General features: G+C 43.7%; 1 protein-coding gene across 1 annotated transcript in view; it reads right to left on the bottom strand.

Moving 5' to 3' along the window:
• Nucleotides 1-499: 499 nt before the first annotated feature.
• The window catches only part of LOC124776009 (actin cytoskeleton-regulatory complex protein PAN1-like), a 110,100-nt gene continuing 88,192 nt past the window's right edge, over nt 500-22,407 (bottom strand). The window contains exons 8-11 of the mRNA XM_047250850.1: nt 22,120-22,323; nt 19,939-20,469; nt 9,492-9,698; nt 500-1,589 (exon numbers count right to left, since the gene is read on the bottom strand). Of these exons, the coding sequence (XP_047106806.1) occupies nt 1,176-1,589; nt 9,492-9,698; nt 19,939-20,469; nt 22,120-22,323 (1,356 nt within the window). The 3' untranslated portion in view covers nt 500-1,175. The remainder of the gene's footprint in view (nt 1,590-9,491; nt 9,699-19,938; nt 20,470-22,119; nt 22,324-22,407) is intronic.

The following is a 22,407-nucleotide window of genomic DNA, read 5'->3' as shown; positions in this document are numbered from 1 at the left end:
GGCAATATAATTGTATCATCAAACCGAGGTTGGTTGTCGTCATGGAAGACAGTAACTGAACTGTACCTCGGCACACTTTCAGGATAAAAATGGAACAGCAAATAATTGAAATATGTCATATTTATTCACATATAGTGTCATGTACAAAAGTATAAAAATTATATAAAATTACTAACTTACGTATCACACCAGTACAGTGACAATAAATACTTAGTGATCTACAAGTTCAGCGTCACAGTACCATTTTTTTTTTTTTTACAATTTTCCATTTGAATTACAGGGACGTGTCGTACTTCCTATCGAATAACAGTTTTTGGTTCTTTTTTCATAGTTATGTAATGGGTAGTGCTAAAGAAAATTATAATGCAGATGATTAAAAAACTCACGTACTTCTATGTAAACAAACATGTTCACAGCACAGAAGTACATATAGGAAGTCTTTTTCTGCACATTGTTGACAAAAATGTACACAAAAGCAAGCAATAACAATAAGCTGTGATTCATACGCTATATCTAACGTACAGGACAAAAATTGTGATAAGAAATCAGTTTGAGGATTGTTGAACACAAAAATTTTGAAGGATCCTGATATAACGTCAAAAATGGGAAACGTTCACCAAATCCAACTGGTAATTCGCCAGGCACATCAGAATAAGTACAAGTGAACTGAGCTGTGTACAAGTCTTTAAGATAATGTGTGAGGGTCACTTAAGGTAGTGCTGAGCCAAGCAAAATAAGTCATAGTGCAGTTAATAGAAGAACCATTGCAGCACTCAGGAAATACATCGCAATTTTAAATACTTCAGTCGGTTTACTTTAAAGCAACACTTGCTGAGTCTTCGATATAAGCAGAGTCTACGCTTGTTTCCATTAACATTGTTTCTACGGTAGGTCCTTCTACGACTGATTCGTAAAGGTAATTCTACCTTACTGCTGAAATTCATATTACAGGAACTAAACTATGCTAGCCGTAGAGAACTAATGTTACAAGGAGACAAAAGCAGAGAGCATCTTTGGATTTGTGTCCGGCATTGGTGACATAATTAAGTTCTGTATGTCATGAGGACAAAAAAAATACTTGTAGAGCATCTCCTATGCTCCATTACATCAGCTGGGAGTTCATCTGATCCCTGCTGGAATCGAAGGTTCGTGTGCTGCGCTGACGCGCGCTGTCGTCAAGCCACCGGCGCCTTCTCGCTGGCTACCTCTGTCGTGTTTTCCACCGCCTTCTCGCTAGTTGTTTCGGTGGCGCTGCCAACCGCCTTCTGACTGTTTGTTTCAATGGCGCTGTCCACAGCCTTCTCGATAGCCTCTTCTCCAGCCTTATGGTCAGAAGCAGCAGCAGCAGCGCCCTGGCTGGCCTCCCTCTTGCCCTTGGTGTCTGTGGCTGCGTCCACGGACCTTTTGGAGGAGCCCTCAGTGGCGGGATCCGTGCCAGGGTCGAGGATCTGCACGCTGCGCACCGGCGTCGGTGTCCTGTAATACGTGGGCCTCACTGTGGTCGTCGATGTGCTCGGAGTGGTCGAGCTCGTCGAGCTGACGGAGCTGGTGGAACTCTCAGATGACTCTGTCACCTGATACACTGGACTCTGCGATCAAAGAAAGAAAGAAATTTTTACACATGCCACGCTACTGAAGGCTGTTTATTAGAAAGGATTAATTACTTATTTTCTGTAAAAAATGCTGCACAGCTTCAGTGTATTTAAATAACAGCATCATGGTATCATCAAAAGCTGGTGTATCGTATATTTCTTCGCAGAGAACCAGTGTTGGTCAACCGACCGTTTTTAAATCATCTACACATGCATGAAAGTACGTAAGAAACTTTATGGACATTGTGTAACTGTTTCATTTAGTCACTGCAGCTAAAAGCAATTGCATGTTCCAGTCACATTAATGCGATCACCGCCTATATTCTTCGTCATCGTGCAGTAACCATTCAGAAGCAGCAGGTGGCAGCACTAACAATGGAGGGTATACAGGGTGTTACAAAAAGGTACGGCCAAACTTTCAGGAAACATTCCTCCCACACAAAGAAAGAAAATATGTTGTGTGGACACGTGTCCGGAAACGCGTACATTCCATGTTAGAGCTCATTTTATTACTTCTCTTCAAATCACATTAATCATGGAATGGAAACACACAGCAACAGAACGTACCAGCGTTGACTTCAAACACTTTGTTACAGGAAATGTTCAAAATGTCCTCCGTTAGCGAGGATACATGCATCCACCCTCCGTCGCATGGAATGCCTGATGCGCTGATGCAGCCCTGGAGAATGGCGCATTGTATCACAGCCGTCCACAATACGAGCACGAAGAGTCTCTACATTTGGTACCAGGGTTGCGTAGACAAGAGCTTTCAAATGCCCCCATAAATGAAAGTGAAAAGGGTTGAGGTCAGGAGAGCGTGGAGGCCATGGAATTGGTCCGCCTCTACCAATCCATCGGTCACCGATTCTGTTGTTGAGAAGCGTACGAACACTTCGACTGAAATGTGCAGGAGCTCCATCGAGCCATGAACCACATGTTGTGTCGTTCTTGTAAAGGCACATGTTCCAGCAGCACAGGTATCCCGTATGAAATCATGACGGGGAATCGAGGAAGTACAGTACATACTGACGAAACTAAAATGAGCTCTAACGTGGAAATTAAGCGTTTCCGGACACATGTCCACATAACATCTTTTCTTTATTTGTGTGTGAGGAATGTTTCCTGAAAGTTTGGCCGTACCTTTTTGTAACGCCCTGTATAAAGCGTCTCAGAGGATGTGGAAAAAAGTGCAGTCGTTGACTTGATGCGGAAACGGAGCGAATTATCTGACGTCCAAACGGGTATGGTCATTGGGTTTCGAGCCAAGGATGGAAGCACTTCTGAAACCGCTTAGTTTGTAAATTGTTTGCCTGTTATCATAGTTAAAATATACCGTGAATGGCAAAATGGTAGTACCCCAAATCAGCGTCAAGGCAACTGTGGTGCACCATGGGCCATAAATGACAGTGGTAAACAACGACTGGGAAGACACGTACGGGCGGATAGACGTGCGACTGTTGAGCAACTTATCGCTCAGATGAACCAAGGAGCTACCAATTCCTCAACGAACGTTGCTGCGTGTGGGACTCCGCATTAGGTGTCTGGCCCATGTATTCACGTTGACTGCTGTTCATCGGCGACGAAGGCTGGAATACGCACGTCAGTATCGCAACGGGACTTTCACCGAGTGGATACAGGTGGCCTTTTGAGATAACAGATGTCTACTTAAGCAACAGTAATGCCTTCCTCTACACATGAATGCAATTCACCTCATTAGTTCCCTCTTTCCCCTCCTTAAATCTCCCTTCCCCAAAACTCGCTATACTAGTAAACATCTACTTTACACACCAAGATATTAACGTACATATGCAAAAATCTTCATTACTATTGCCAATTTTTCTCATGTTTATCATTATCATTTGATATTTTTTACTGTTATTATTATTGCTTTTATCATAATTTGTATGTATAGCACCTGTTGTAAAATACTGCTAGCATTTACTTTATTAGGTCTTAGTCATCACTCTTTCTTCATACTGTCACTAGAGTAATCTAATTTTCTTATTTAAACTATTGTCATGATGTAACTCTGATGTGTGAAATGCTGCATGTGTGAAACACTGGTCTGATGTAACAGAGGGTCTTATGGTCCTAATCTGATCGGGTTAAATAAATAAATATTGGCGTGTGGTCTGGGGAATGTTTTGTGGAATTCCCTGGGTGATCTCGTCATTCTGAAAGGTATGAATGGCGTGGCCACAACCCGCCTGCTTAGCTGGATGGTAACGTGCACGCCTCCCATGCAAGCGGGCCCTGGTCCGATTCCCGACCGGGTTGGAGATTTTTTCCGCTCGGGGACCGGGTGTTGTGTTGTCCTCATCATCATTTCATCCTCATCACCGGCACGCAAGTCGTCCAATGTGGCGTCGAATGAAATAAGAGTTGCACTTGACGGCCGAACTTCCCCAGCTAGGGGCCTCCCGGCCAACGATGCCATACGCTCATTTCCATTTTTTGCCTTGGCCACAGCGTCTACAGGAAACCTACACTCACCGATCTGTACTTGCATGCCATCAGCCATCACCATCCGGCACAGAAGCTGTGATACAAGAACATCAGAGATCGACAAGCTTGCCCCTGAGGTGAGCTATATACGCTAGGTATTCAGGAATAACGGCTACAACTATCACCAAATGAATGAAATCATTTTAAGTAAAAGTAGCAATCAGGTTATCGACGAGGAGCAGGAAAAGAAGCTTGCCATGCCGATAAGTAGCCTGCTGAAGAGACACAAAATCAAATCGATCTTCAGGCGACCTCCGTCGAAAATCCAACAGTTACTCAGACCAGTTGAAGACGTGGCTATTTTAGAACACCTGGGGTTTAAAAAACACGTTGAGTGTGCGACCAGTCTTTGGTCGGACCAACAGTGGATAATGTAGAACAACGCAGGCAGACGCATGGAAGTTTTATCGCCTACACCGCCCCAAAATTCCGCTTTAGCTGCACATGCTATTGAAAACGGCTACTGGATCAAATTTGACAACATCTCTGTCGTGACTCGCACCAGCGATTTCTGGGACAGTGTAATTAAAGAAGCAACTGAAATAAAAGTCGCTGACAACACTTTTTATACGGACGGCGGCCTGCATGTCAATGTGGGGCATCGAAAGTGAAACCAACATATGCCCATACATAGCTATCGCTAGCACCAGTGACGTCACAAGGGGCAACTACGGTACGTTTTATTCTGCGTCACTTTCACGAAACTCTGCATTCTTACTTACTACATGCTATTCACATAACTTGTCTCAACCATGGTAACTGGGCAGATGAAACTCTGTCGTAGTCAGACAGGGATATTTCCTGCCTAACAAACTACAAGGTGATTCCATGATGATGTTACAAACATTGAGAGATAATGGAGAAAGGTAAATGAACCAGTCTGATGTAAGAGGCCCTGATCCGAAATATACCGAGTTGAAAGTTTTAAGCGAAAATCGTTCTGATACCTCAGACAGTGGACTTTTTCTCTTAAAAGCACTTTGCTTTTCATATTTTGGGAGGAGGTAGAACAGACGAAAACAAGAAAAAATCTCTAGTAAACATGGACTTTGCATACCTTAAGAGCTATGAGCACTTATTCAACTTCGCTACTTTGGAACTGAAGTCTTTCACCAAACCAAGTGTCCATAGCACTTAAGCTATGCATTTTAGAACCCCTGCTTACTACAACATTTTTTTCTTGTGTTAGTTGTTACTGCCTTCTCCCAAAATATGGGAAGCAAAGAGCTTTCAATAGAAGCGGTCCACTGTTAGAGGTATCAGAAGATTTTCGCTTATAAATTTCGATTAGATCTTTACCGGATCAGTGTCCCTTACCTAAAACTGATACATTTATCCTTCACAAGCAGCCCAGAAAGTTTGTAACATCATCAAGAAATCGCCCTATATAACTCAAAATAATTTCCTTCTTCGTGACCTGTGTGAACAAACTCTTCAATTAGTTACCAGAATGAGATTTTCACTCTGCAGCGGAGTGTGCGCTGATATGAAACTTCCTGGCAGATTAAAACTGTGTGCCCGACCAAGACTCGAACCCGGGACCTTTGCCTTTCGCGGGCAAGTGCTCTACCATTTGAGCTACCGAAGCACGACTCACGCCCGGTCCTTACAACTGTACTTCTGCCAGTATCTCGTCTCCTACCTTCCAAACTTTACAGAAGCTCTCCTGCGAACCTTGCTGAACTAACACTCCTGAAAGAAAGGATACTGCGGAGACACAACTGTACTTCTGCCAGTATCTCGTCTCCTACCTTCCAAACTTTACAGAAGCTCTCCTGCGAACCTTGCTGAACTAACACTCCTGAAAGAAAGGATACTGCGGAGACATGGCTTAGCCACAGCCTGGGGGATGTTTCCAGAATGAGATTTTCAATCAACTGTCTGTGCTTTACATACTGTTTGTAAATCACTTGCTTGGTGGACTCCTTGCTTCTGAACTGACAGAAACTGGAAGACTTTAGCACATATGCTCTGTGTCTGAACAGTGTCAGTAGTAATAATAATAATAATAATAATAATAATAATAATCTGTGCTCACCAACAGAGAATTCAAAAGATGACTAGAGCATTCTGGAAAACTGGAAACATTTACAGTAAATCATGTCTATCACTTAATGTGAAAGTGAGACAATGAAACACCGTCATCAAGCCAGAAACCTTACACACATGAGAAACGTTGATCATGTGCCTGAAAGTTGCACTTGTAAACATGATGAAACTAGAGAGGAGAAACACTAGAAAAATCCTAGGGTCCAATAAGCAGAAGAGCGCTACAGATTGCGGGGTAGATAAGAGACCGAACACATTTGTAACATAGTACATAACATGGGGAAACATCGGCTGAAATTTTATTGAAATACGGAGAGGATGACAGTCTGACAAAACAAACAGACCTTGGAGTACACAGAAAGCATTAAGAACAGGAAGTCCATCAAATGTTTCAAATGGCTCTGAGCACTATGGGACTTAACACCTGAGGTCATAAGTCCCCTAGAACTTAGAACTACTTAAACCTAACTAACCTAAGGACATCACACACATCTTTGCTCCAGGCAGGATTCGAACCTGCGACCGGAGCAGTCGCGCAGTTCCGGACTAAAGCTCCTAGAACCGCTCGGCCACCGCGGCCGGCAGAAGTCCATCACCTAAGTCGGAAAACACTGCAAGGATGCTGGTATAACAGACATTGAGGCATTCTACGAGAAAATGCTCAAAGTGGAATGTGGGCCAAGAAGTCAAGAAATTCAAGACAAGACGAACTTGGTCAGAAGAAAGGAAGAAAATGCATAGTGAGAAGACAAAAGAAGTGTGGTACCGGGGAATATGTCACATCAATTAGTCCTCTTGAAGCCTGTACGTATATAATAATAATAATAATAATAATAACGTGTAGGCCCTACAGCAATCTAGTAGCTATTATGCAGTTACTGTTGTGCTCTCAATTAGTTCGTTTAACTGTTGAGAAGTGAATAGCGAAGCAGTTTGTGAACCATTGCGAGAACTACAAGCAACGTGGAGAACGCATTTTTATGAGATATTTGAAAGTATGTGATGTGTATGTCCCAATTTTACTGTCATAGATGCATATCATATAGTACAAAGTGTGTGTGTAGCGACTGGACTGTATGAAGAAGATGTTCATAAATTCATCTCACAAGCTGTAATCTCAACCACATTGTTGATTGTTTTGGGGGAGGAGACCAAAGGTCGAGGTCATCGGTCCCAGCTGATTAGGGAAGGATCGGGGAGAAAGCCGGCCGTGCCCTTTCAAAGAAGCCATCCCGGAATTTGCCTGAAGCGATTTAGGGAAATCACGGAAAACCGAAATCAGGATGGCCGGACGTAGGTTTGAACCATTGTCCTCCCGAATGTGAGTCCAGCATGCTAACCACTGCGCCGCCTCGCTCGATTGCTACCACATTGTGTTAGGCGTTAATGCCACTATTTGAAAGCTATATAGTTAATGGTGGCTTATTCAGGGTGGTCCATTGATCGTGACTGGGCCAAATATCTCACGAAATAAGCGTCAAACCACTTTTTTCGTTTTGTGATAGATGGCGCTGTAATAGTCACAAACGTATAAGTACGTGGTATCACGTAACATTCCGCCAGTGCGGACGGTATTTGCTTCGTGATACATTACCCGTGTTAAAGTGGACCGTTTACCAATTGCGGAAAAGGTTGATATCGCGTTGATGTATGGCTATTGTGATCAAAATGCCCAACGGGGGTGTGCTATGTATGCTGCTCCGTATCCTGGACGACATCGTCCAAGTGTCCGGACAGTTCGCCGGATAGTTACTTTATGTAAGGAAACAGGATGTGTTCAGCCACATGTGAAACATCAACCACGACCTGCAACAAATGATGATGTCCAACTAGGTGTTTTAGCTGCTGTCGTGGCTAATCCGCACGTAAGTAGCAGACAAATTGCGCGACAATCGGGAATCTCAAAAACGTCGGTGTTGAGAATGCTACATCAACATCGATTGCACCCGTACCATATTTCTATGCACCAGGAATTGCATGGTGACGACTTTGAACCTCGTGTACAGTTCTGCCACTGGGCACAAGAGAGATTATGGGACGATGACGGATTTTTTGCACGCATTCTATTTAGCGACGAAGCGTCATTCACCCACCAACAGCAGTAACATAAACCGGCGTAATATGCACTGTTTGGCAACGGAAAATCCACGGTGGCCGCGACAAGTGGAACATCTGTGACCTTGGCGGGTTAATGTATGGTGCGGCATTATGGGAGAAAGGATAATTGGCCCCCATTTTATCGATGGCAATCTAAATGGTGCAATGTATGCTGATTTCCTACGTAATGTTCTACCGATGTTACTACGAGATGTTCCACTGCATGACAGAATGGTGATGTACTTCCAACATGATGAATGTCCGGCACATAGCTCGCGTGCGGTTGAAGCGGTATTGAATAGCATATTCCATGACAGGTGGATTGGTCGCCGAAGCACCATACTGTGGCCCGCACGTTCGCCGGATCTGACGTCACCGTATTTCTATCTGTGGGGAAAGTTGAAGGATATTTGCCATCGTGATCCACCGACAACGCCTGACAACATGCGTCAGCGCATTGTCAGTGCATGTGCGAACATTACGGAAGGCGAACTACTCGCTGGTGTTACACGTATTGCCAAAGGCATTGAGGTTGACGGACATCATTTGGAGCATTTATTGTATTAATGTGGTATTTACAGGTAATCACGCTGTAACAGCATGCGTTCTCAGAAATGATAAGTTCACAAAGGTATATGTATCACATTGGAACAACCAAAATAAAATGTTCAAATGTGCATACGTTCTGTATTTTAATTTAAAAAACCTGCCTGTTACCAACTGTTCGTCTAAAATTGTGAGCCGTATGTTTGTGACTATTACAGTGCCATCTATCACAGAGCGCAAAAAGTGGTCCTACTAAAACATTCATATTTCTTTACGTACTACACGAATAAGTAATAAAAAATGGGGGTTCTTATTTTAAAAAACGCACTTGATATCCGTTTGACCTATGGCAGCGTGATCTAGCGGGCCAACGATAGCGCCATCTGGTTTCCCCCTTCGCGCTAGACAAGTTTCGTTCTTTGTAGTTTTTTCGTTTGACGCCTATTTCGTGAGATATTTGGCCCGGTCACGATCAATGGACCACCCTGTATAATCAGTATTATAATCTTACGAAATAGTGATATCGGTAATTATCTTTAAAAATACTCCAGTGTCATGATCGAACGACAATTGAACCCTTTTCTTTTTGCCCCTCAGAAAATTTCATTTTAACCCTCAGGGAACAATTACGCTGCAAGTAACCCTCAAGGGATATTTCACCCCGTGTGTTTGGCACTGGTGTAGACGTACGGACCGACTCACCGGCGTGGTGGAGGAGGATAAGGCTGCCGCTTGCTGCTGCTGCTGCTGCTGTTGCGCTGCGCGAACCGCAGCGAGCATGCGCAGGAAGAGCGCCTCTCGATACTCGTCGGGCATCAGCTCCCTGGGGGTGCCCACGGCCGAGCGGGCGCCGCCGGTGCGGTGCTGGATCTGCGGGATGTCGTACGGCAGCGGCTGCGGCGCCAGCACCTGTGCGCATACCACACCACACACCGTAGCTCCACTACTTCCGTCTGAGGTGCGTCCCTTGTAGCCAACGCTACTACGAGGGGGTATCCAAAACAAACCGGATTTTTCTTAAAGTTATATATTTTCAAATTGTTTACAAAACAACCTTATTCCCTTCAAAATACTCTCCATTACAACTAATACATTTGTCCCACCGCTGCCTCCACTGTTCGAAACATTTTTTGTAATCTTTAGAAATGGCTGACAGTTCCTCCCCGTTTCTTTCCTTGACTTCTTCAATGTCGTCAAACCGGTGTCCTTTCACAGGCCTTTTCATGCTTGGAAATAAGGAAAAGTTGCGCGGAGGCAGGTCAGACGAGTAGTGTGTTTGGGGCATCGGAATGATACCATTTTTAGATGAAAACTGTCTAACGAAGATGGCTGTGCGCCCAGGTGAGTTCTCGTGGTGGTAGAACCAGTCTCCTGTGTGCAAAATTCGGGCCTTTTTTAACGAACACTGTTGCACAATCTTCATAAGACTTCCAAATAAAAGTTCTGATTGACGGTCTGACCCGGGGGAACAAAATGTGAACGCCCTTGGCAGCAAAAAGCAAATCACCATTGTTTTGATGTTTGATTTGACTTGACGACATGTTTTTGGACGGGGTGACGATGACGTTTTCCATTGGCTTGCCTACTGCTTTTTTTCTGGGTCGTAACCATAGCACCATGAGTCATCACCAGTAATGGCCTTTGACAGAAAATCTGGATCAGTTTCAAGCTGTTGTTTCAAAGCACGACATGTTTGAACTCAACGTTCCTTATGATTGCCAGTCAGAACCCGAGGAACAAATTTGGCACCAGCCCTTTTCATTCCCAAATCTTTCGTTAAAATTCGCTGATAACCCACTTATGTCTGACAGTTGATCAGTTATCTGTCGACGGTCTGTGAGCACAAGCTCTCGAATAATTCAATATTTTCGTCCATTCGGGCAGTTGATGGGCGTCCAGAACGAGGTTTGTCATCAATCGACATGTCGCCATTTTTAAATCAAGCAAACCACTCGTACACTTGAGTTTTTCCCATAGCGTCAGCTAGGTAAGGTTCACTGAAAAGTAATTCCTCCACCTTCGTAACTCTTCAACAGCTGGCAGCACTGGTATGCGGCAGGTACTGGTGGCTTGTTCCGTAGCCTCTTCTCTACAACCTCAGTTGGCGGGAAGCCTTAGAATTGAACAGTTATGTTGCTAGAGTGTAAAGTACGGAACCCTGCGCAAACGGTCTGTCAATGCAATTTAAGCAACGTACAGTCATTGATTCTTGACAGCAGAAGGTGTCACCCCAAAGGTGATTCATTAGAGAATGAAGGCACTTTATGGTGATTATGTTGATGTGAATACTGTGCGTCGTTGGACGAGTAGGTTTAAAGATGTTGTGGCGGGAACATCTGACCTGCGTGACAAACAGAGTTGGATGTCGTGTGACAGCCAGCACCGAGTTTCACAAGCAAAATGTTGACAGATTGATTCAGGACGATCGTCGTATTACTCAGAAACTGCAAGCGCAATCGGCATTTCACAATGACGTGTGGGTCACAATATTGCCTTGCTTGGCTATCGGAAGATCTGTGCACGATGGGTACCACGGATGCTATCACAGCAGAACTTCAGAGACTGAATCTCACCACCGTACGGCATCCTCCATACAGTCCAGATTTACCACCGTCTGACTTCCATTTGCCGATAATGAAAGACGATCTGCGGGAACATTACTATGCTTCCGATGAAGACGTTGAGAGGAGACTGTGGTTGCGGAAACAGAGTGTCGACTTCTTCCACGACGGCTTCAGATACAGGTCGCTGAAGCACGATAGCTTTGTAGTAGGCGCTGAAAATCCTATAACCTCTCCTTCACCTCTTCCCTCCCCCTTTCCCTCGCAGATGCCCATGTTTTAGGGGGCGACTGCTGCTTATACAGACTTCGGAACCACTGTAACTGAAGGAGCGTTTATTGAATGGTGTCGACTCCTGACAGCCTTTCGGATGACGAGTGGAAAAATACTTTGCAGTGTTCCAAAATTCCATCCTAAAAGAACGTGGCATTCAAAGTTAAAACTTTCAGGACGACATACAATATCAGTCATACGATTGCGAAATGGAAACGTGTGTTATCCTGTACATACCAACAGAATTGGAGTTTTAACCGCTCCATAGCGAATATCACCCCTCTGAACTGGCAGATCCAAATTACCTACGGCTCGTTTGTTCCCACTACTACAGTCAACAACAGGCAATCGTCAAACTGGGAATGTTCCTACCAACAAGTGTGACCAACCGGAAAACTATGGGCACTTCGCAAGATGCTTCCAAGAGACGGAGATGCATCTTCAAATTACAAGATGCGAAAGCACTGAGGTACAGCCACCGAAATACTTGTTTGGCTCCACAAGTGTACATCAGCGACTGTGTAAGGTGTCTGTAAGATAAGAAGAGGCAGTAGTTTTTGTATTGTTTGCCAAAGAGAGTTTTGTCCCTGAGTACATGGGTGGAGTAAATGTCTTTGGCAATCAGAGGTAGTGTTTCGTGCGTGGACCTCGGTTTCGTGTAGGTAACGTGACTTGTTTCTTGCCAGCCAAGCTGGTTACTATTGTTACGTTGGCGGTTATAGTGTGGAGATTTATTTTCGGGTGCTGTTTTTTCATGTCTTTATGTATGGAGTGAGGTAACAAGTATCATAAGTTTTGCATTTGCTGCAGTCGATTACTTTTGAACAACATTGTTGTCTTAGTAGCCATCTCATATTGATCACGTACCTGTGAAGGAAATGCTTATATCACAACTTAAAATTCTTTGTGTCGAAGGATTGTTCGGTTGCACAGGCGGAGATCTATAGCCTCTGTTTCCAATCTTGACACGAAATATCAGTTTATTTCTGTGCTTGTTCAATACTTTCAGGATCTGGAACATCTAATTTTGACACGAAATATCTATTTGCTTCTACGCTTGTTCAACACCTGCAGAATCCGTAGCATCTATTTATAATGTGAAGACACCTCAACGCTTTGTATCAATAAGTTACTTATTATTCAAAGTCAAAGAGAGACGCCTGCGAGTAAGCTTAAATTTCTTAGACTCACAGCACTGCTATGTAAAAACACATGGCTGCATGCAGCGTTCACTTGCATCCTAGATGCTAAAGATAGCAGTCGGCTTATGAGAGAGAGAGAATTTTTGTCAATATATAGCTCTGTTGCGAGTTGCCATTGCGAAATTTCTGGTGTAATGAAAGTTAAGATCATTCAAACTCAAGAAATAACATTGGAACTATTCACAATTTTGTAGGGTAAGTATTTTCTGGAAAATACAAGCTAACCTATAATTAAAAGATACGTGTTAGTGATTTATTCTGGGGTAATCTCGGCTCAATGATACAAAGTATTACGCTGTCCTCTAGGTCGGTCGAATTAATGCAAACTGGATTGGTGGTACGAACATTCACACACAGTTACGCTTATTTGAAAGAAGATTAATGTTCCTTTCAAAGGGATTTAATGAAATCTTACTCACGGAGCTCCAATCCATTTTTCATTAAGAACGCTGTCATAGCGCATCGACGGATTCCGGCCGATCTATAGCTAAGGAGTGACAACACCTAGTATGATTTCAGATTTGGCCGAGAAATTGCAGCTTCATCGACGAACAACCAAAGATGTTTTCTAGTGAGCTTTAACGTCACTGCATTACTCAAAGGAAACATACATTTTCGCCCATTACTACATTATCTCAAGACAAAATAAGTTACGACGCTAACTAAGAATGTTAAAAGTTCTTTTCAACATTCTTCCGTCTTTAAATATCATAATGCTCCCATATAAAGAACTGTGTAAGATCAGGACCACAAAATCAAGCAATAATTAATTTAATTGCAATTAACGTCATTTGAGATAGTTCACTTCTGACGAAGTCATTGTTAACTACAATATTAGCTGAGGCGTGTACTTCTATTCAAATGGTAGAACATCTAACCGTCCCTGTTCTCTTGATTATAATATGGGAATGAAATCTTAACTGTCCTTGTTTTCTTGGTTTAAATGCTTAATTTCGAACATTCATATTCCCTCTTGATGAATGAAAGCATACTTTTGACACGAATTACACAGTCATGAAATTAGTTCCTTAAACCTCTATTCACGCATTCCACTCAGCGTGATTTATTTAACAGGCACTGCATAGCAGCGCTCTGCAAATTTATTTCAGGTCAATATTTAGCAACATTATTGATTTCAGGCATTGTTGCAGTACACAGAGAAGGACTGTTGCGCATTAAGGTCAATTCTAGGACCACGATTAAGAAGTCTGGAACGTGTTTAGCTTGCAGTGATCCTGTATCTATCTCTGTATAATTTCCAACGAAGTGTCAGTTTTTCCACGTGAATTTAACCGACGACAGATAGCCTTCCTAAGTCTTGATTGTTAAACGGAAAGCTAAAATATCGAGTAACACAGATAGTAGCTTCTCACGGTAAAATTATTAAACTCGGGGAACAGATAGCAAATTACCATTTTAAGTCTAATGTAACAGAACAGTCACACACATACTAAGCTCTGCAGTATTAGTTACAGTATACGAAATTCATGTATCACAGCAGTATAAAAGCAATCATTAATAAGTTTTCGTGTGTTCGAAAAGTAGCTACCAAATCCTTTTTAACAAATACTAGGCCACGTTCCGTATTACATTTAGAGCACTGCATTTGGAAAATTCAGAACTATATTCAGAAAGCTGCACACTCATGCTATGTTTATTTTACAGTATATAGGCTACATATCTTAATAATTACACAACGGTCACAATTAGAACATTCCACTCTATATTGTGAATATTACGCCTATATATTACATTTAGAATACTGAAGTATTATAAAATTAGAAGTTAAAGTACAAAGATTACAGCTAATACCAGAAAAAGAATCAGCTTTATGTCATTTTTAGCTGGGTGTTTATGTTCAGTATTAATTTCTTGCCTGAGTTATTTATTTCCAGTAATGAGCCCCATAAAACCTACTGGAGTGAAATACGGTTGTAAACTATCAACGCTCTCAGCTTAACCTGGAGGAAGCCGTTTTCCTGTGTAGGCTGTTTTACCTTGTAAATAATCACTTCATTTCATGGTTTAGTTGTTAGCTAATTCACTTCCCCTGTCCATTGTCAAGCTACCTGGTGGTAAAAACAATATCTAAAATTACAGAAAGAATAAACAAGAAATAAAATTAAAATATACATTTATAAAAATTTACACATCTATGTTACCTACATTACAGTAAAAAATCGTAAGACTATAGCATCGTATACCACTCATCTGCGTTATGTTAACGTCTTTCAATGCGTTATATGCTGATAACGTGACAAAACATTCGTAAAGGTCTTACTTTTCCCTTGCCACTCACGAATAAGTTGTAACGTTATTTAACGGTAATTCCAGATGAAATACAATTGCAGGTTGCCTATCTATCTAAAGGCTTCCTGGGGCAAAAGAAAATTCGTTTTACTATAATTCGCGTACTTATTGACCGAGTTTAAAACTTTAATGTGCTGTCAAAATCTACTCATTAAGAGGCATAAGCTTATGTTAACAGTGTAACACAATGCGGTAAGTATTACTGTTAGAAACTATGTGTTCATCTTGAGGCGCTCAAATACCCAAACTTTATTCATCCAGTGTTAGGGAATGAGAGCACTAACGACTTTCAGCAAACCATATACATAACCTTAAACCTTTACGAATCTCTTACTCGCTGACAATCACCACAAAATGATGAAAGGAAAAACGTTTATCACTTACATCATTTTCGCTGTTCTTATAGAAAAAATTCAGCATCAGGACATGATGTTTTAATTTATTACTTCTTTACTACCAACTCAATTTGCGGTCATTATCCACATACGCCACAGAATGCAGCAGCAAAATTATATCATTGTACTACGTATACTTCAGGGTATGTGACATCATAGACATTTAGATGCGCGAAATACTAGTTTCTGTTTAAAACGGTGAACCGTAAAAATTCAGCATCAGGCATGAAGTGTTAATTTATTACTTCTTTTACTACTAACTCTATCCGCAACACACTTTGCAGACAGTACCTACATATATCACTCATAGAAACTGCAAAACTATATCATTCTACGACAGGTATTTAAGGAGATATGGCGTCATAAACACTGAGGCGTTGGAAAAACATGTGCTTACTTAAAATGGGGCGCAAATTACCAAGACTATATTCGCCCAGTGTTCATAATGAGAGCAATTAGCAACATCCAGCAAACTTTAACCTTAATTCCAATCCTTTTCTAAACTCCTTCCCTCTTACTTGCTTAATGTCAGATATTTAACACATTAACTCGTCTGTAAAGTAAGTATACGTTTGAAGCTGTTTTACGTGTGAGAGTTCGACTCTTAAAGAATGAGGGGTTTCCTCGTATGATACTACATGCTTACAAATTTGACTGTGATGCGAGTAACAGAGGTGTGTAGATGTTTATATATGTACATATGTGATTGTGTTTTTTGTTTCTTCTTGAAGCTGTTGCAACTTTTAGTATCGTTTACACCACAATATAGTTTGGTGATGCCAAAGGGGGTGAAATCAGCTAATCGTTAAATTATGAAGTAAAGTGGTTATTTCAAAACTAAAACAGCCTACGAAGGAAAACAACTTCTTTCAATAAATTCACAGCGGCTGTGGACCCATACACGCAAAAGAATTCTCAGGATAAGAATAAGAAAGTTTATATCTTTGTGTTATTTGTAGGGATATTGTGTAATGAAGGTGGACGTTCATGAAATACACACAGTTTAGAAGGTGCACCAGATACAGAATTTTGAAGATATGACAATGAACTTTTGTACCATGCTTTACATGATATTAGCAAATGTACTGTTACGTTTCTTGGACTTAAATTTTTTATGGGATTTAAAAATTTTATTTTGAAAAACTGTATACGTTCCTTTTTCTCAGAAAATATTCTACTCTTGTTTTTATAGAAATAAGTGTACAAAATTTCGTAATTCTAGCCTTCATGGATTCTGAGAAGAAAGTACACAAATTTTAAGAAACAAAATTTTCAGGAAATGCAAACCAGCGTATTTTCTTATCTCATCCCTTCAGAAGGTCACAGATTTATACTCAGGATCCTCTTTCCCTTCAAGGCTTCTCTTCTGGTCTCTTGTTTTCTGCTTTCTTTCCTTCACCACGGAGCGAGGTGGCGCACACTGGACTAGCATTCGGGAGAACGACGGGTCAAACACACGTCGGGCCATCCTGATTTAGGTTTTCGTTGATTTTCCTAAATCGCTTCTGGCAAATGCCGGGATGGTCCCTTTGAAAGGGCACGGCCGACTTCCTTCTCCATCCTTTCCTAAACCAATAGAACCGATGACCTCGCTATTTGATCCCCTCCCCCAAATCAACCAACCAACCTTTACCAGGTCTTCAACTGATCTTTCAGCTGCAGAGAGGAGCTGTAAATCTGTTTTTATCACGATATCTTAAGTGAAATTTCCTACCTTAAAAATCTTTCTCTCTAATAATTTCACCCTCCCTACATACCCATTATTAAATACAAGAACTGCACCACAAGTTGCAATTCTGACAGCTGTAGCAGGCGAAAGCGTGGCAAAACAAGAAAGATATGGAGCAGATTCACAGATCATGTATAAAACCAAAGAGTATATATCATAGCGTTGTAGATGTATCCCGCGCAAGTTTGCTTCAAAGCAATCCACAGAATCGTTGTTCACTGTGGTAGTACTTAAGTATTGCTTCAAGAAGTGAGTATGGCATGAACGCAGTGTCACACATTTAATTATTTTTTTAGGCACTTCGGATGCTACTTCATGATTGAAGCTTTCGGAACTTATTGTCAATGAGTTCTACTGATAAATAAAAGAAAAATTGAAAAATTGATATTTTTGGTAAGATATAATAAATAATGAGATTTGGAGTTGAATTTTTAAAGAGGACATTGAAGGCAAATGGGTATGATAGTTATTCAATCGACAGGGCTTTTAGGCGGAATATTTATATCGTTAATAAGAATGACGAGGAACCGCCTTCTCACTCCGTCAGGTTGCCGTTCGTTTCTGGGGTCACTGACCGAATAAGCAGAATTTTAAAGAAAAATGGTATTCAGACATCTTTCTTTAGTCAAAACAAAATAAAAGACTTTTTCCGACGGAAAACGGATGCACCTGATTACCTCCACAATGCAGGCGTCTATCAAGTGTCATGTGGCTGCGGCAAAGTGTAAATAGGCGAAACGGGAAGAACTGTTAAAGAACTCATTAAGGAACACGAACGGCACGTGCGGCTAAAACAATGTGCAAAATCGGCAGTAGCGGAACATCACGAGAACTGTGGCTCTGACATCGATTTTAATAACGTACGTTTACTGGCTAAAGAAACAAACATGTATAGAAGAAAGCTCCGAGAAGCAGTTGAAATTTCTAAGAAAGCATCTAATTTCAATAGAGAGGACGACTATAGGCTTCCGGCATCGTGGCTCCCCGCCATCTATGAAGTAAATACGCGGCCACGGTGTGTGAGCAACGTAAACAACGCGCTAAAAGTCACCTCGGCGGACAATTATATTTTGGGTAATCATTCCCCCCTCTTGCTCTGTCCGTTTCGAATCTGGCCACTGATGACGACCAACCAATAGCGGTAGCAGGCATTTCAACCAATAACCCTTCTCCAGCATAAGTGTGGAATAGTGCCTTTCTACCCAATGACGATGGACCGCTAATGGTATCCACAGATGAGCTACCAACGCCCCTTCTTCTGCATCAGAGTGGGAATATTAGCCTATGACTATGACCCACCAATGGTAGCCATATGAATTTTAACCAATGCTATCACTTCTCCAGCACGAACGCCAGAAAACTCCCCCTTTATAAGTGGACGCGACACTCGTCTCTGACAACTATCCCTCCTATCAACTCTGATCCTCACCCCCCCTCTTTTCCTCCGTCCTTTCTCTGGGCTCCCTTCCCCACCCCCTTCCATTCTGTTTTCTCCCCGCCAAACCTTTCCCTAACTCCCTCCTCTCCCCCCCCCCCGAGTCCTTTTGTATTCCCCTCCTCTGCCTTCCCCACTCCCTGTTGCGTCTGCCCAGCACCGCCCACCCCCACCCCTCTTATCGGTCCTCATCCTCCATCGGCTCCTTTCCCCCCCCCCCCCCCCCTTCGCTTTACCTCTCTTTCCCCCCCCCCCTTTTTTTACTTTTCCATCATCTGTCCAGTTTCCCCCCACCTGTTCTCAGCTGTGGTATGTCACATTTGACAAGTTTTTAGTGCAGTGTTCCAGTGACTGTTCATTGTTGTTCATCTTTCTAGCGTTGCGAACAGAAACCATGCTGCTGCTGGGTTGAATTTTATGTCTTTTGAGAACGGAAACCAGACTGTCGCCGTGTTTTTTAATTGTCTGTCTATTATTTTACCTGTCTGCTTCATATGTATTTTATTCGCATCATCATCCCTTTGTTCTATGGTTTAAGTTCCACGATTTTTTTCGCCATGTTCCTACTTAAGTCTCCGATTTTGTCGCCTGTTTTTATTATTTATTCTCTTCATCTTTTTAACAAAGTCGTCTGTAGGCTGAAGAGCGGCATACTAAGCTGCTGCCAGCCCGCCCCCTTTGGAGGGAATCTAAACTCAATAAAGAAAAAAAAATCGTCTCTGACAGTAGTGGAGACCAAAAGATCCTGAGGAAGATCCCAGCAGAGGGGTCGAAACGTAGAACATTTTAGAAGAAACGTGATGCGGACTAATAATCCAGAAGATTTTAACTTCAAAAAATGAGATGTATGAAAAATTCACTGTTAGTAGAAAAATGGAAGTATAATTATAAATAAATTATATATGAGCGTACTTGGCGAAATAGCTGGGCAGCTAGAGACCAGATACCGAAAACCAGAAAAGTGTGCTGCAAGCATTCCTCGCGAAAACGGTTCAAATGGCTCTGAGCACTATGGGACTTAACATCTGAGGTCATTAGTCCCCTAGGACTTAGAACTACTTAAACCTAGCTAACCTAAGGACATCACACACATCCATGCCCGAGGCAGGATTCGAACCTGCGACCGTATCAGTCGCGCGTTTTCGGACCGTAGCGCCTAGAACCGCTCGGCCACCACGGCCGGCTCCTCGCGAAAAGTGTTAAGTTATATTGGGCATACAGAAACGGTAGGTAGTTGTACGAACCTGCGGATCGCCGTAGGGTCCAGGCACGAAGTACGGGTAGGGTCTGGCGTATATCGGAGGCGGCAGTGGCGGCGGAGGTGGGTACCTGGGCCGATACCGCAGAATGCGGCGCTCCGGGTCGTAGATGACAGAGTAACTGGGGTACCCTGGGTACGCCCGCGGGTCGACGCCCACCTCTGGGCTGTACGGGGGCGGCGGCGGTGTCGGCGGAGGAGCCGTGGGCGGCGGGTAGGCGCCCGCTGGAGGCTGCCCGGGGGCGGCGCCGGGCGGCGGCAGGTCAGGCCGCGGTGGGTAGCCGGGGGGCGGTGGGGGCGGGTACGCTGCAGGCCGCGCTGGTGGGGCTGGAGGCGGCGGTGGTGGCGGCGGAGTCGTGGGTGGCGCAGGGGCGTACGTAGGTGGCGGCGGCGGGGGTGGAGGGTAGGGCGCGTAGGCGCTGGGCGGTGGCTGCGGTTGGTAGGGGTACCCTGCGGGTTGTCCAGGATATGGGCCGTACGGAGACGCCGCATAAGGCGGCGGCGCGTACGGCGGTACCTACACAACATTGCAGGTGTTTGTTACATACGAGCATGCGACAACAGAGAAATTGACAGTTTTATATACACCTTGTTTGAAACATATTTAATAAACATAATTCCAAAATTTGTGCTGATTAATTCAAACAGTTGTGGAAGGGTAGAAAATTTTAGTGATTGGAGATACAATACTGGCCATTAAAATTGCTACACCACGAAGATGACGTGTTACAGACGCGAAATTTAACCGACAGGAAGAAGATGCTGTGATATGCAAATGATTAGCTTTTCAGAGCATTCACACAAGGTTGGCGCCGGTGGCGACACCTACAAAGTGCTGACATGAGGAAAGTTTCCAACCGATTTCTCATACACAAACAGCAGTTGACCGGCGTTGCCTGGTAAAACGTTGATGTTATGCCTCGTGCAAGGAGGAGAAATGCGTACCATCACGTTTCCGACTTTGATAAAGGTCGGATTGTAGCCTATAGAGATTGCGGTTTATCGTATCGCGACATTTCTGCACGCGTTGGACGAGATCCAATGACTGTTAGCAGAGTATGGAATCGGTGGGTTCAGGAGGGTAATACGGAACGCCGTGCTGGATCCCAACGGCCTCGTATCACAAGCAGTCGAGATGACAGACATTTTATCCGCATGGCTGTAACGGATCGTGCAGCCACGTCTCGATCCCTGAGTCAACAGATGGAGACGTTTGAAAGACAACAACCATCTGGACGTACAGTCCGACGACGTCTGCAGCAGCATGGACTATCAGCTCGGAGACCATGGCTGCGGTTACCCTTGACGCTGCATCAGAGATAGGAGCGCCTGTGATGGTGAACGACGAACCTGGGTGCACGAATGGCAAAACGGATGAATCCAGGTTCTGTTTACAGCATCATGATGGTCGCATCCGTGTTTGGCGACATCACGGTGAACGCACATTGGAAGCGTGTATTTGTCATTGCCATACTGGCGTATCACCCGGCGTGATGGTATGGGGTGCCATTGGTTACACGTCTCGGTCACCTCTTATTCGCATTGACGGCACTTTGAACAGTGGACGTTACATTTCAGATGTGTTACGACCCATGGCTCTACCCTTCATTCGATCCCTGCGAAACCCTACATTTCAGCAGGATAATACACGACCGCATGTTGCAGGTCCTGTACGGGCCTTTCTGGATACAGAAAATGTTCGACTGCTGCCCTGGCCAGCACATTCTCCAGATCTCTCACCAACTGAGTTGTCTGGTCAATGGTGCCCGAGCAATTGGCTCGTCACAATACGGCAGTCACTACTCTTGATGAACTGTGGTATCGTGCTGAAGCTGCATGGGCAGCTGTACCTGTACACGCCATCAAAGCTCTGTTTGACTCAATCCCCAGGCGTATCAGAGCCGTTATTACGGCCAGAGGTGATTGTTCTGGGTACTGATTTCTCAGGATCTGTGCACCGACATTGCGTGAAAATGTAATCACATGTCAGTTTTAGTATAATATACTTGTCCAATTAATACCCGTTTATCATCTGCATTTCTTCTTCGTATAGCAATTTTAATGGCCAGTAGTGTACTTTTCGCAAAGTGGCTTAGTTTTACTGAGAGGGAGAATACACCATTTGATAAGGCGGACACTGTACGTGAGTCGGTGACAGAAGTGGTACCTGCGGCCTGAGCAGCTCCTGTAGCAGCTCCGGCGGCAGCTCCGAGCCCAGCAGCGTCTGCATCAGCGCCTGCTGGAAGGGCGTCAGCGACGGCGAGGCGGGCAGCGGCCGGTACGGGGGACCCCGCGGTCTGGGCCGGCGGGCCATCAGCAGCCGCAGCAGCAGCTGCTGGGCCTGCGCCTCCAGCTGGCTGGGATCACCCACCTGCAAACACGGGGCAGGCGCACCCTCACCTCGAGTCTTCAGCTACTACACGAAAGAGCATACAAAGACATAAGATACATTGTC

This window comes from Schistocerca piceifrons, chromosome 2 (genome assembly GCF_021461385.2).
Source record: "Schistocerca piceifrons isolate TAMUIC-IGC-003096 chromosome 2, iqSchPice1.1, whole genome shotgun sequence".
In the NCBI taxonomy this organism is placed as follows: Eukaryota; Metazoa; Arthropoda; class Insecta; order Orthoptera; family Acrididae; genus Schistocerca; species Schistocerca piceifrons.
This window is presented reverse-complemented; position numbering and strand designations above follow the sequence as displayed.